This window comes from Hyaloscypha bicolor (genome assembly GCF_002865645.1).
Source record: "Hyaloscypha bicolor E unplaced genomic scaffold K444scaffold_83, whole genome shotgun sequence".
Taxonomy (NCBI): domain Eukaryota; kingdom Fungi; phylum Ascomycota; class Leotiomycetes; order Helotiales; family Hyaloscyphaceae; genus Hyaloscypha; species Hyaloscypha bicolor.
The window spans coordinates 516,550-531,451 of record NW_020194585.1 but is presented as its reverse complement, the minus strand read 5'-3'; the positions used below and the strand labels follow the sequence as shown (position 1 = coordinate 531,451).

General features: G+C 38.5%; 4 protein-coding genes across 4 annotated transcripts; 2 read left to right on the top strand and 2 right to left on the bottom strand.

Annotated features, from left to right (window-relative positions):
• Positions 1-7,936: 7,936 nt before the first annotated feature.
• K444DRAFT_613182 (NAD(P)-binding protein) lies at positions 7,937-9,250 on the bottom strand. The gene has a single exon (XM_024880297.1). It carries the CDS (start codon positions 8,942-8,944, stop codon positions 8,105-8,107), a length of 840 nt encoding a protein of 279 aa, XP_024736501.1. The 5' UTR covers positions 8,945-9,250; the 3' UTR covers positions 7,937-8,104.
• Positions 9,251-9,820: 570 nt separating this feature from the next.
• K444DRAFT_529756 (uncharacterized protein) lies at positions 9,821-10,866 on the top strand (the record flags this gene model as incomplete). Its single annotated transcript, XM_024874840.1, has 3 exons — positions 9,821-9,895; positions 9,954-10,041; positions 10,127-10,866. 3 exons carry the CDS (start codon positions 9,821-9,823, stop codon positions 10,864-10,866), a joined length of 903 nt encoding a protein of 300 aa, XP_024736500.1.
• A 1,506-nt stretch (positions 10,867-12,372) lies between these two features.
• K444DRAFT_406533 (uncharacterized protein) lies at positions 12,373-13,125 on the top strand. Its single transcript, XM_024872565.1, has 2 exons — positions 12,373-12,687; positions 12,900-13,125. Exons 1-2 carry the CDS (start codon positions 12,442-12,444, stop codon positions 12,966-12,968), a joined length of 315 nt encoding a protein of 104 aa, XP_024736499.1. The 5' UTR covers positions 12,373-12,441; the 3' UTR covers positions 12,969-13,125.
• K444DRAFT_589973 (uncharacterized protein) lies at positions 12,610-14,062 on the bottom strand (the record flags this gene model as incomplete). Its single annotated transcript, XM_024878130.1, has 3 exons — positions 12,610-12,724; positions 12,778-13,394; positions 13,441-14,062. The coding sequence occupies 2 exons, from the start codon at positions 14,060-14,062 to the stop codon at positions 12,973-12,975; spliced, it is 1,044 nt and encodes a 347-aa protein (XP_024736498.1). The 3' UTR covers positions 12,610-12,724; positions 12,778-12,972.
• Between the last annotated feature and the right edge of the window lie 840 nt (positions 14,063-14,902).

The following is a 14,902-nucleotide window of genomic DNA, read 5'->3' as shown; positions in this document are numbered from 1 at the left end:
AATATCCTCGGATCTCTATATATAGCCCAGTCTATAAACTAAAATAACTTTATATCTAGTAATACTATAATTTAATTTTTAATATAAAAATAATTACCTTATTTTAATATACTTAAATATATTAGGTTTAGTTTTTTTAATAGTATTATTATTAAATTATTATTTCCTAGAAATACTAAGTAATACTTTTCCCTAAAAGATATATATCCTTAATAAATAGTAAAAGTAAATATGGAATTTAATAATATAATTACCTTATACTAGTATCTTTTTTTTTTTTTATAAAAGTATAACTTTATTTTATCTTTATTTTAAAACCTCTATTCTTCTTCTATATTTTTTCGACTTTGCTATTAATACCAAGAGCTAGTATCTTACTACTCTCTACTAATACCTTTATTAATACCTCTATTAATATTAAGAGCTAGTATCTAACTACCTATAATCTTTCCCTTTTTCTCTGAACCCTTTCTCCTTTAATCCCTTCTTCTTTAAACCCCTTTTTCTTTAAACCCTTCTTTTTTTAAACCCCTTCTTCTTTAAACCCTTCCTCCTTTAAACTTCTTCTCCTTTAACCCCTCTACTAATAATACCAAGAGCTAGTACCTAACTACTACTTCCGGGTTACTTTTATCCGGAACTCCTATATTATAAGTCTTTAATTTACTTACTTCTTAGAAAGCTAAATATTAGATTTCTTCTCTCTTTTTCTAATACCTCTTATATCTTTAGGCCCTTTGGAAGTACTTTCTCTCAAACTTCCAAAAAGAGGCTAACTTCTATTTAGATTCCTCCGAACTTTAATATTTCCTCTCCTTTTCTAATATCTTCTTCTTTCCTTTAATACTTATAAAAGCCTTTGGGCCACTACTAAGTATCTCTATTCTTTATCTTGAAATATATACTAACTTATTCTTATAGGAAATAGCCTTCCTTTCTTTAATCTTGACTTCTTTAATATATATTCCTTGCCTTTAGGCTATTTAGATATCTCCCTATTCTTTTTTATAAAATATATACTAACTTATTTTTTAGTTTCCCTCGCTTTATCTCTCTTGCCTTATCTCTTCTTTAATATTACTATATATATATCTAGTTAGTACTAGTTCTTATAACCTATAGTTAGGCTTTCTATTTATTAAATATCCGGGTATTTTATTTTACTTTTACTTTATATATTTTATTTTATATACTTTACTTTTCTTTTATTATAGGTTAGAACTCAAATAGTATTTACCTTGAGTACTTATACTTTCGGGTATATAAGACTTCTATAGATCTTTTAGGATTATAAACTAGCCTACTTTAGTTTAGAAAAGCTTTCTTAAAAGTATTCCAGAAATTATAGTATTTACTGCAACTTCTTCTAAAAATTAATATAGTATAAGTAATTCTAGTTTATTCTCTCTCTATAAAGCAAACCGCTGCCCTAAGTCTATATAAAAGTCCTAATTATTCCTCGAGTTAAAGTATAGGTACTTCTTATTCCTATTAAATTAGGTATAAAGGATAGCAGGCGCCTTTGAGCTAGATTATAGTACTAGTTAAATACTAAAACTCCTTATATTTTGCGAGATATTACTTATAGCTTCAGATATATTATATTTAATAGGGCTTTTATATCTAATTACCTTATACTATAGTAAAACATATAGTATTATAGTTAGTAAAGTTCTGCTTTATAATCTTATCTACTACTTATAGATTTTCTAGCTAATAAGTTTTAGCTAATAGCTAAGAAACTTATTAGCTACTTTATCTAAAGCCTCTAGAAGCAGGAAGTTACCTTAATAAAAACTTAGTATTAAAAATAGGTTTAACTAATTAATTCAAACGAGGAGTTTATAATAAAAGTCTCTATATATAGGTAATTTCATATAATAAACTCAAGTCCCTATTCCTGGTTATATAAGTTATAATATATAATAAACTCAAACTTTTCTTGAGTTATCTTTAGAAGAATTAGTAAGCTTTTCTAAACAGACTTATTAAGGCCTTAGTTTTCAAAGGTATTAGTCTAGCCTTCTCACTTCTCCTTTAGGTAATAGTTCGGCTCTTAGAAATTATATATAAATATCGGAATAAATAAGGAGATATACTATATATACTTTCTGGATAGATTAGAATAGAACCTATAGGATTCCTGTAATATTTATATTAAATCTATAGTACTAGCTAGTAAAGACTTTAATAACCTTAATAAAACTTGAATTACGAGCCCAGCCCTTAGATTTCCTACTTAACTTTAAGATTAAGTAGTCTAGAACAGGTTACTTATTATGAAATATATTATACTCTTTTCCTAAAAAGTACTAGATACTAGTAATAGTCCGAATACCCTAAAGCCCTTAAGATTCTTTATAAGTTTCCGGCTTTAGGGCATTTTTATGGCTAGCTAATTCTATAAAGTTATATAACTATATAATTCCTTATATTAATTTAAAGGAATTATATCTTTATATATAGCTATAATATTGCCTTTAAGGAGCTTGGTATAAATAAACTTTTATAACCCAAATATTAGTTATTAAATAAGTTATCTAAGATTCCCTTATTCTCTAAATCCCCTAAATTATCCTTATATTACCCCTTATTATTTATAGAAACCTTACTATTAAGATTATTCTCTTTAATATTCCCTAGTTCTCGATTCGCTATAATTGTATTCTCTAGTCTCTATTCTGCCTCTTAAACTGCCTCTAACTACTTATTTCTCCTATAAGAAGGCTTAATATTAAATAAGAGCTTTCTAACTCTCTTCTTATAAAGTTTGAGAATATAATAAAGGAACTAATATACCCTAATATAGTCTTAATCTAGCCCTGCTTTAAGCTTATTTATAGTATATATAATACCGGTATTTTTAAGGAAAGTTATATAAAGCTCTTTAATTTCGGGGGTTTAATATACTATATAATTATATCCCGTAACCTTCTTTTTAAGCTCAGAAAGTAATTACTTAGTTACTTCTATTAGGGAAGTACTATAATAACGAATTCCCTAGTAATAATTATATAGCTTTTCTAGAACTCTAGGCCAGAGGTAATTAGCCCTTACCTACTAAAAGCGAATTGGACTAATATTATAAAAGAGAATAAAGTTATTAATCTATTAGTAAAGGATATTTATATAAATAAATTAAATAGTAATTAGGTTATAGTAAGACTTTCTATTAAAGATACTTATATTATAAAAAGATTTAAAGAACTGTCTCCAGGTCTCTATAAGCCTACTAGCTAAGGTATTTCACTATATCTCAATATACTAATTCTTTATTAAGGGCTCATAAGTAAAGGCCTTTTTCTATAGTAAATTATAACTCTTTACTAACTACCGGAGCTCGACTTATATAACTACTATAAGTAATGTCTCCTAGCCTTTATTAGCTCGTAACTTTTTTAGAAAGTAATCCTATTTCCTAATATAGAGGAAATAGAACTTTAAAATAATAATTTATATATAATTTAATATACTAATAAAAATACTAATTATTATTCGAGAATATATATTAATAATACTATAGATCTAGAAGCTATAATAGAATAACTTGTTATGCCTATCTATAGACTAATATTAACCTGGCCCCTTAATAATAAACCTCCTATATTTCCGATTCTTATACTTATCTTGCGCCTTTACTTCTACCTTATCTAATATCCTAAGTATCCGCCATATCTCCTTACGGGATATAAATTTACTAGTATTCTTTTAGACCTAATAGTATATTCTCCTATAGCTATACCGGATTAATTAACTATTCTTTAGTTCCTTGAGAATGAATTCTTTAGCTTCCTTAAGGGCATTAATATACTTGGTATCAAATTGATTTCGTCTTAGCTAAAGCTTATAATAGCGCCAAATTATTTTCAGGGTATATATATTAAGCCTAGGGTAATCGAGTTTATAATTAAAGATCCGAAGTATACGTTTGAGTAAATAGTTCTAATACTAGAGGTAATATACTATCTTAACTAGCTTCTTATTATAGAGATATGCCTTATACTTTACTTATTATTAATCCGGAAAGAGTTTAGTATTCTATTATTATAATTAAGTAATATAGCTAGTCTTACTAGTATAAAACCCTTCTAGTTATAAGGTATATCTAATATTCTAAAGAGTCTTCTCTTAAATATAATAGAGCTCTTTAATTTGAGCTTAATATTATTCCTATAATTAAGGATTAATTCTATTAGTTCTTATAATATAGTATAGTTTACAAGTTATAGTAATAGTAATTAGAAATAAAAAGTAAAGAGGAGAGGAAATATATAGTCCTTAAATATTAGTCTATACTAGTACGAAAACCTTACTTTTATATTTATATAAAATATAATATTATAATTACTAAAAATAATCTTGTTTTTATATTATATTATCTAGATATACTATATCTAGATTATAAAATAATACTAATATTTCGTTTCTTATATATAAAGAAAGCTTATTTTTAGCGTTATATAACTATATAATTCCCTGGATCCGAGAAACTAGTATAAAATTTAGAGAGGACAACTTACTATTTATATAATTCCAAAATTATTAGGCTTCCTAATCTAATCCTATACTCTTTAGGTTTAACTAGGAACTCTCTATCTATACCCTAGTATTATACTAGTAGCGGACTTGTAAATATAGTTTATCTAACCTACTTATTTGGCCCGGGAATTATATCTTGTAATTTCCCTTTATAAAAGTAGTATTAGTATAGCAAATACTATTACTTATAAAATTAATTCTATCTTCTAATTAGCTTATTAATCCCATTATTGCCTCTATTTGCGAATTTATTATTACTCTATAAAAGAGAGAGCTTGGAAAAGTTAATCTAATCTTCTAGTTTATTTATAAATTCGTTCTTTTATATTTTTTGAGTCTTTATAATATAAAGGTAACTCCGAATTCGTAATTACTTCTCGGGAAAAGGGTATTATAAAAAGGCCTTCTTTTTCTTCTAACTAACCCTTTTTCTCTTAACTATAATACTATATCTAACCTTTTCTTTACCTCTTTTCTTCTTTCTTCAAGTATTATTTAAGCCTTTCTTCCTATTATAAGGTAAATATAATCCTTTATTATACCGCTAAAGAAGTCCTTAAAGAGAGAGAAGAGATATAATATATATAATATTAGTAATATTAATAACCTATACCTGTCTAGTAAAGCTAAATAATATAATATAGCTCGAGTATAAAGGCTTTAAGACTCGAGGCATTATAGAGGAATAGTAAATTATACTTTCTCTATATAAAAAGCTAGAATATAGTACTAATTAAATATTAGAATAATAATTTATTAAATCTATTAAACCCCTCTCCTTCCTTAAATACCTTATAGCCTCTTCCTGCTACTGCCAATAAATAGTACTATCTCGAGCTTTTCGATATCCCCGATAAGATAATATAAGTTATAAAGGATATCTATAAAATACTAGAGATTTGAGATATAAAGTTTTATTCTAGAAAGAAGCTAGCTAACTTAGATAATCCGAAGATTATAGTAAATCTGGAGGTAGTATATAGTTAAATTTAAGGCTATTTAGTACCTATACCTTATATTAATTATATGAAAAAGAACCCCAAAGGCCTATAGCAGGAATATATATAAGTTCAGGGCAAATTCGACCGAGCCTATTATAATTACAGATATAATAATAGCGGCAGAGTATATACTTTATACCGCCTTAATATAGTACTAAAAGATCTAGCTCCTCCCAAGTTAGCCTCCGCAAAACCTTAATCTTTAAAACCACGAATACCCTCGAAATAGAGTAATAAAGTAAAGAGACTAATAAAGGGGGAGAGAGAGAGAGAGAAAGAGGGTAAGGATAAGGATAAAGAAAATAATAGAGATAGAGATATTTCGAGTATTATAGGGGATAATAGCGAGAATAATAATAGTAAGGAAGGTGTGCCTCGTAATCCATAGGATCTACTATACGGATTACGCAAGTTAAAGGGGGATTAATAGTAGTTGAGAAGGGGGGGCGGAGGCAGGGGCGGGGGCGGAGGGGATACTAGAGATATTATAGTAAAGACAAATACAAATATCGGTACGTTTAGTAACTGCGAATAGCTTTATTTTGGCTATCTCTATATAAGTTATATATACGAGTGTAATAGTGGTTACGCCCGCAGAATGCGGTATTTTGGTTACGGGCGATTTTTGGTGGGGTGCACACGTGCCACAAATCAGATATCGAAGGTCGAAAACCAGATTCGAAAATCGCTTGGTCTTCTGATCCTTACGGCTTTCCGTAGGTATCAATACTATCGATAAAGTATCGATTCCTATCGATTCCCGGAACCCAATTCCCCCCTTTAATTGCAATTGACTTTAGAACCACTTCCCTTATAAGAAAGCTTTTGGTAGCGCAAATATTCTACTTAATTTAGGCTTTCTATTTAGCTACTTATCTTATAGTTTAGACTAAAACTCGTCTCAATGCGGCTATTTTAAGCAAAAAATAGCTTTTGAGATTTTCGTGAGGCTCGCTTATAATAAGCGTTCCGATAAGAGATACGAATACGATACTAAATTTTCCGAATACGAGAGCTTTTTTAAATTAAAATAATATTAACTTTTATTAATAATATTAAGCAATTCCTTTAATAGAAAGACTAGAAAACAAAGAAATTATATATGAATACATTATTATATAAATTAAATAATAAATGGAAGAGATAATTTAAGGCCAAGTATTGATTCGGTATTGATACGTATCGATTCTTGCGATACCTAAGTAATACCATCCAGTATCAATACCTTATCGATACCAAAAGTATTTTTGCCAAGCCTGCTAGAAAGTACGGATCTGGATGTGTGCAGTAGATTTAGAAATTAGGAAAAAGATCTGACTCTTGGCCCACGGCCGGCAAGCTTCGGAAAAGAATTGACGTCGAAAATCTGCGCCCGAGCGTTCCAGGCATGCTTAGAGATATTTGAGATTTGCCAAATTACATGTTTTGCCCTGAGGATTGGGTCGATGTTGATTGGAGTCGCACCCATTTCGCATTCTTTCCTTCTCAAGGCCCGTTTCGCAACCCTCGAATGCTGGTATTCGGTCAATATCCGAACACTAGCTTTTGATTATTAGAAATATAAGTGTTTCGCGTATATTTGTATATTAGCAGCCATTACTGGCCTTCGATGCTCGTATTCCCTCTCATATTAAGTATTTGGACACTAGCTTTCGCCCTTTCTAGTTACCTTATAGCCCCCTCTAGGGCATAAAACTATTTCTCAAGCTATATATTTTGCGATTCACCTAGAATGTATATTGCGTTAATTTATTTAGTAGTAAATAATATAAGATATAATTATTTCATTAATCATTTTTCTATTAAATAATAAAATAAATCTAGAGTTCCAGTTACTATAATTATGGGAAGTAATTATTAATTATTAGAAAAGGAGAAGCGAGAGGTTAGTGAGACTGAAAATAGAGGCTAAATAAGCCAACGGAGATGACACTGAAACCTTCGTAATTACAATGATTATTGAGTATCTATATCTTACGAATCACTTTTAATTTATGCGAATACTAGCTCCGAATATCGAGTGTTCAACGCTAGTAATAGTTATTGGTAATTACCAGTAATCAAGAGACGTGTGTTCGTGCAAAACGGCCCTCAGCCGCTCGACCATAACGACGTGTGAAAGGAATATTGAAAAGAATAGAGGGCTAAAGCCACATTAGAGTCCAAAACGGTTCCGAGTCTGACGCTTATTCAGAACAAAGATTGGTACATTCTTGTTCTAATAAATAAGGACCATCACTCTGTTAACAACATGCTTACATTGTCCAGTTGCTGTGTAGGGCATCTTTTAAACTTGCTTGCGCAGTCACTCCTTGCAAGTCTGGTCGGGGCATTTTATCCACTTTGTTAAGTTCAGGTCAGTCTCCTTTAAGTTGTAAGGCTTAGCATAGCTTATACAGAGAGGTAGAGAGCTTTGTAAATAGGAGTGAGGTTTGGAAAGACCCGTAGAAGATAAAGAGAGCTCTATTCCCGTAGGAAAAGTCACGTTATCCTCCTGACCTCGTAATAATATAAAACATTGAATCTATTAATATAATCGAAAAGACCGAAACCAGTTGACGCCATTACCGAACCCACCCTTCCTTCCTCATCACCTCCCTAGTCCACTCCTCCAACGTCTCTGCAAGCTTCCCATCCTTCGCCGCACCGCTCTGCCACCTCGGCTCCCCAAACCGCCGGAAAATTTCAAAATACGTGCCGCTCTGCTCCGCCTTCATATCCCGACTCGCCGCACAGAACAAACTGGTCCACGACCCTTTATCGGCAGGCCATACCAATCCGAACATGCGTAAGACCGAGAAAACACTCATTATGCCCGACCCCGACTTCCCCACCGACGTGGCGAGGTTCGTCTCAACTATACCTGGATGCACGGACGAAACCCAGATCTCGCCCTCCCCATTCTGCGCACTGGGAGAGCCAGGGCCGTACGTCTTGTGCAGGGTCTTGGTGTGCAGAATGTTGGCGAGCTTGCTCTGTCCGTAACGCGGCCACGGGCCGCTATCCTTGAGCGATAGGTCTCTAAAATTGATGCCGCCCTTGGGTGCGCCCAAGTGGCCCGATGAAGTGAGGTTGACGATGCGCACGCTGCCCGGAGGAAGCGTCTTGGCGGTCCGCAGCATCAGAGGAAGCAGGTGCTCCGTCAAAACCCAGTGCGCGAGATAGTTGGTCTGCCACTGGGCCTCGTGACCATCTTTGGTCATTTCGAAGGGCGTCGCCATGATGCCTGCGTTGTTGACCAGGCCATGCAGGGCTATTTCGAGGGTGAGGAAGTGCTTGGCGGCCGCGACGACGCTGGTGAGGTCCATGAGGTCCATTTGCAGGAGGTCAATGTTGGCCGAGGGGTGCATTTTCTTGATGTTGGCGATGGCTGCTATGCCCTTCTCTGGGGATCGTGCGCACATGTAAACGTGGGCTCCGTGTTCTGCTAGGTGTGCTACGGTGTAGTAGCCTCTGTGGTTTGGTGAGATCAGCAATTCGGGCTTCGTGGTGAGAGGGGAGAGGGGAGACTTACATGCCGGAATTCCCACCTGTGACTATGAACACTTTGCCCTTGAGATCGGGGAGAGTGTCGGTATGGAAATTCATGTCCAAAACGAGTACTTGAGTCAATGTGTGTAGGTGTGTTACTAAGAAACAGATAATTCAATGTCTTGGATTGAGTTCTACGTCTTTGATGATACGAAAAGATGCGTCGAAATTAAGGTGCTGCTACGATCTTTATATTGGATTTATTGAACAATGCCCGAGATATTTGCATCTTGGATATTATTCCGAGCTTCAGATATCGTGAGCAAGGTGCATGACCCTTGGACCAATCACATCACATTCAACTTGGTCATATTGAATAGATGGACTAATAGGAGAATTCGGAGTGAGCCAGTGAGCCAGCTGCATAAAGCATGGGGTTCACTGCCGAATTTCTAGCTACTGTCAAAATTAGCAACCCTCGGGAAATCATAACGTTGCGTTTGTTAATCAAGTGGTGCAATGTGTGATGCTGGGGCTGGTGATCCTGGTCCATAATGTGAGCAGGTTGCATGACACTAGACCTGTTCAAGTTTGATACAATAATAGTGACCAATGATATCGTTCTATTTCACTAAACCCTGCCAGCCTGCGCCTCAGCTCTGAATAGTAGGCACATCAAGTCCTCCGTTCCCGAGTGTCAGACTCGTCATTGTGACCAGGCTGTATAAACCGCCTTGGCCGGCCCGAAGAAACTTGCATCATTCATCACCAATCTCATCATCACCGTAATTCAAACGTCTGCTAGCATCATGATTAGTACGTATCAGCCTGCAAATTCAACAGCACCACACATCCAACTCGCGTCGATGCCACAATTGGCCGAGGTACGTACCAGGCCGCCTTCAATCACCAAGACGACATGACCTTGCTCACCATGTACAGGCGACAAGCAGAGAAGACGACTGGACTGGGACCAAGGATGCCGCAGGACGCAGACGGACACAGACTAGGCTCAACACAAGGGCATACCGTAAGTAAGCCTCTTTCGTCCAAATCAGGAGTCAGGACCAGTCTGATCAAGGGGTACCCAATTATCGAAACTAACAGCCCAGTAGGAAAACGCAAAGCCCTAGAAAAGAAAGCCAAAGAATCCAGTGCCGCAACCGGGACACTGAACAAATCAGAAGCGCTGGTGGAATGCTGGGATATTGAGCAGCAATCCGTCTCTATCGTCCCAGCATCCCATGTCAAGCAACTATACAATGCGAGAAATCCTTTGCTGCTAGATAAACATAGAAAAAAGCAGTTTAACATTGTCTTCCCCCTCTGTCCAGACCACCTCATCACACTCCTCCAATTCAACGCCCTCCGCGCCCTGGCCGTCAACCGCACTCTAATCTCGGGCATCCTCGTCACGCCGCTCGACTGTGATGAGGAAGTTATCCACGTCATCCCCTACCCTACCAAGCCCGAACTACTCCCTTCAACACTCCTACCGACCACCCTTCAACAAACGGTGCCGCACGGCGACTGGATCGACATGTTCCCGTGTCCCGAGGGACGAGACCGCCTGATCCGGGCCGCAGGCACCTTTGACGAGGACGAGCTGTGGGCCGACTGCATCGGCGGGCTGTATGAGGGCTTTCCCGACGACGAGGTCGAGCGACGCGGCATCATTGCGTGGTCGCCACCCTGGGATATCACCGGGTGGGAGATGTCGGAAGGGTTTCTGAGGAAATGGGGGTGGTTGTTTAAAGGGTTGCCGGGGTCGTTAGAGGCGACGAATCGGTGGCGGATGGAGAGAGGCGAAGAGCCATTTGTTCGTGATGACCGCATGTCACATGCAACTGTATGACTGACCTTTGTGTTGTCCGGCTACTTCTTCGTCATCGGCCGAGCTGGATGTTTGAGCGAAACATAGCAGATTTTGAGATAATTCCTTACTCCTTCTACAGCCACACTACGTTGCAAATGCCCTCTGAGATCCAGGCTCGAATCGCACACGCGATCGATATTGCCGTCGACACACGGATCAATCCTGTGACACTGGCAGTCAACAGAGAAGTAGCTGCTCTTGCAATCGCCGAAGAAGCATCATCAAAACTCATCGAAGGCGCAATTTGAGATGTTGGAAAGAACAATATGGAGGAGCTTCAAAACCATAGTGGAAAGATCAGTCTGGACTTGGAAAGCAAATTCAGCACTCTGTCTATAACCCAGGAAGCCTGCGCTGGGGGTATAGCGAGGATCGAAGACTAGTCCCGAAAGATATGGGAAGAAGCACAAAGTGAAGCTATTGAGAGTCGCACAGCCTCTAAGGATGTCTAGGAAATGATTTCAAATCTTTCTACCTGTTAATTCCAGTCTACTAACATGGTCTTAAGGGGAGTTTGACAAGAGGGTCAAGAAACAGCACTTGAAATTCGAAAGCATACATGGGTATGCCGAGAATGAGCATTGAGCCTCCTCCAAAAACTTGATCGTATGACCTGGCTGGCGGAGACAGTAAAGGATCGAATGTGCAACCTGTCAATCGCACAACAATCTGCTCGGTTGACCACCACCAATTCTGAGATAGAGAGGGCGATCGATAATATCCAACGAAGTATTTGGCTACTGTTATCTGCTCTACATTTATTAATACGAGAGCTCATGCGAGTAAAACGGTGAAACCTGTGGTGAGATCAACTAAGCTGATATTTCAAAGTCAGCTCCTCGCTCCGCATGCCGTTGCTATTTATGGCTCGACTTTGAATTGACAATGGGGTAGAATTTTTAGTATCTCCTCATCGACACTCTCCAGGGTGAAGCCGGTCTATCGTGAATCTTGAAAGGCCAATTCCTAGTTTTGAATGGGTTTAACGAGGTCCCTATCCACAAAAAGGCGTGGCGGGCTGGAATTCAACCCAAGTCAAGAGTCGCTACGGCGATACTGCTTGAATCCGAGGCAGTAAAGAAAGGAAGATGTACAAACCCTTCTTGTCCCGGACAAGTCGATTTTGGAAATGATGAGGACACTCGTGTGTGGTAAGCTGGAACTTCCAGTTACGATCGGCGGTCTCGGAATCTAACTTAAGAGTCTAGTCCAATCTGCAGCAAGCATCTCTCCACTTTGAAGGATGTCAATGACGATGGAGAGGTTGGCCCCGAGAGTACCTCTTCATTTGCTTTCGAGAGCGATACTCAAATCCCGGTTTTAAAAGCTACTATTGATCGAATTCCACCCTCCAACGACAGTAAGGATTCTTCGACCCCAGAGAGAGTTCAGCCTTCATTCAAAGTCACCCGTAATCCGTTCGTAACCGTCGACAAAGATGTTGCCGCTTATAAAAGAGTTATCTGGCAAGAGTCAAATGAGTAAGCCTTCCATTCCAGAGGCTCGTTTTGATCTGCTACTGTTAGACTCACATGAACTTTAGTATCGCAGAGAATGCCCAAGGCTCCATATAGCAACCAGAAGGGAAACGGCCTCGCCGCTCTCGGGGTATCCAGGCCCGGCGGAAGTCAGCTCTACGAACTCGAAAGACCGAACCATCTGTGCTATCAGAATTGCATCTTCAACCACTGCCACGAGCCCCAAGCCCCCCCCCCCCCCAGATGGAAATCGGACACGCCGCAGTTGGGAGGGAACTTCATCGGCCGTTCAGGATTAGAGCCATGCGGAACTGGTAGCATGATGATAAGCGCCGGTCAGGGTCCTTAAGGCAAAGTTGGTAAGTGAAGAAATCATCTCGTTTTCGCCTGTCTCAAGGCTGACACATTCTAGTCTTCCATCATCTCTCGTGCCAATCATTAAGTATTGGTTCATGGAAACGAGTAGGACAAAATGCTATTGACCTAATCACCTTCTACTCACTGGAGAAAGGGTGCATGACATACTACATCAACAACGACCAAGTCGGCTATGAAATCGAATACCCCTCGGCATACATCCTCGAAACACAAGCACCACTTTAAGCAACTAGGAATGAGAAATTCGGCAGTTTCCTTCATATTTGGACCCCCCCTCAGCCTTCAAACAATCCAGACAAATGAAAGTCCCCTGTTGCTGCTTTATAAACCTAACTTCCTCTTGCAGCTTGCTGGATAAGTTATAAGTGGATTCAACGTCGCAACTACAGTTGCGAAGCGTACAGGTGTACTGTGAGATGGAAATGTATGGTAGAAGTGATGCCTTTCTTATGAGATCACAGAATCTATGCTCTGTAAAGTCGAGATCGTAGGGCAGGATTTTCGTTATTTGAAGAGAGTTGAAGTAGGATCCGACAGCCTTAGCAGCGCGATAACAATTTTTCGTGAGAGTTTGCCAGTTCTCGTTCGCAGGAGCCATCATGCCTCGATGAAATGACTTGCAACATTGGAACCTTTTTGTATCCAGCTCTCCTATGAAAAATTAGCTGCAGTTTACATATAGATACTAGAGACGGACGGGCAACATTCTGATGTAGAAGAGGATGATCCACTAGAATTACTGCTTGCGTAAATGGTCCCAAGAATGGGCCCTTGTGAGTGAGGAAGAGTTTCCATGAAATTCCCAAGAATTCATAGGGGAGATCTACGACATATGCGAAGATGAGGAGTCGGCAAAGATCGTCAATTGGAGGGTCCTCCTTGTCGCAGACTAGCAGCCAGTTCCTCAGCCAGAGACCACCACAATATTTCATAGCATTGATACACCGGTATTTATCGCAGAGATATGCTAGCTTCTCCAAGCAAACAGTAGTGGGTTTCTCGGGAACGTCCTTAATGTTGAAGTGAAGGATTTTGCAAAGGACGATCGTCGCTTCTGCATCGTCTTCTGGAAGGGGCAAGTCATAAGTCTCCGAAGATGCTGTTTTCTCGGCTAGTTCAACACCTTCTTTGAACTTGCCACCGATCATGACCCTAAACACCGGTGAGGCAAGAGATAGCACCTTAGAGGACACAATCAGCTCTCGGGTTTCTAGTTTCTCGCCCTCGGTCTTGCCATCAGCAGCGGCTTCACTGGGCTGTTTTTCGTGAAGTTGTAACACGATATCCCCTTCGGGGTCGATTATAACTCTTGGTAACATAATGGAGGGGTAAAGATTATATGACGTTACGAAAATCTAACCGGGAAATCATGTGTCGTGGCCCGCCTGAGGCTGAAGATAAGAAAAGTATCATCATGTGATGATAGTGTGTCCGGGCGACTTTTCTGTACTCAGAAGTACGCCTCTCACGTACTCCGTAGAAGTATCCACTAGCCAACCGCCCAAACCCCCATCCGCCCACGCCTAAAAAATCGATTTTTAATCACACCTTCAGTATAATTACAAATCCTTTAATATATTAACATCCCATAGTATTTTTAATATCCTAATAACTATATATTTAATTTAATCTTGTGGTGCGGCTAGAATCACCTGTTAATGTCGAATTTTTTAATTTTTGGTACGCGGTCGCACCTCATAATTTTTAGTAAGCCAAGGTGAGCAAGGGTGAGTTGAAGAGGAGAGCGATGACCTTGCTACTTAGCCAGTAAGCAGTCTCCCAGCTTTCATAGTCTACATTAAAGCATGGAACTAAGTATTCCAAAGCGGAGATCTCCAAGCTAGACTCTTACGTCCCCGATAATTTGATTGCCCAGGTATCGAGGGCCAAGCTGGGACCGTGAGCCGCTTGGTGGCTCGTGCTCTGACATTGAACGGTACCTTAGCGTTCGCAGGGCGGGCCCCCGTAACTTTCTTCCCGGTCCGTAACTACCTCTTGCCATTCTGCGAGCCCTCTCAACATCCATTCTCCTCCGTAGTTCCCTCCTAGCCCTTACTCTCCTCCCGCGATCCCTCCCAAACCTTACTCCCCCTTATAGAGCTCCCTTCTGCGCCCGTATCTCCCTCACAGCCATTACTCGCGCCCGTGGAACATTCCCT

Bases quoted from the DNA above. Each gene is read 5' to 3' on its own strand.
- K444DRAFT_406533 (XM_024872565.1), top strand. From the start codon at position 12,442: ATGCCCAAGGCTCCATATAGCAACCAGAAGGGAAACGGCCTCGCCGCT. The intron at 12,688-12,899 runs ATGATAAGCGCC...TACTACATCAAC, and splicing joins CATGCGGAACTGGTAGCATG to AACGACCAAGTCGGCTATGA.
- K444DRAFT_613182 (XM_024880297.1), bottom strand. From the start codon at position 8,944: ATGTGCGCACGATCCCCAGAGAAGGGCATAGCAGCCATCGCCAACATC.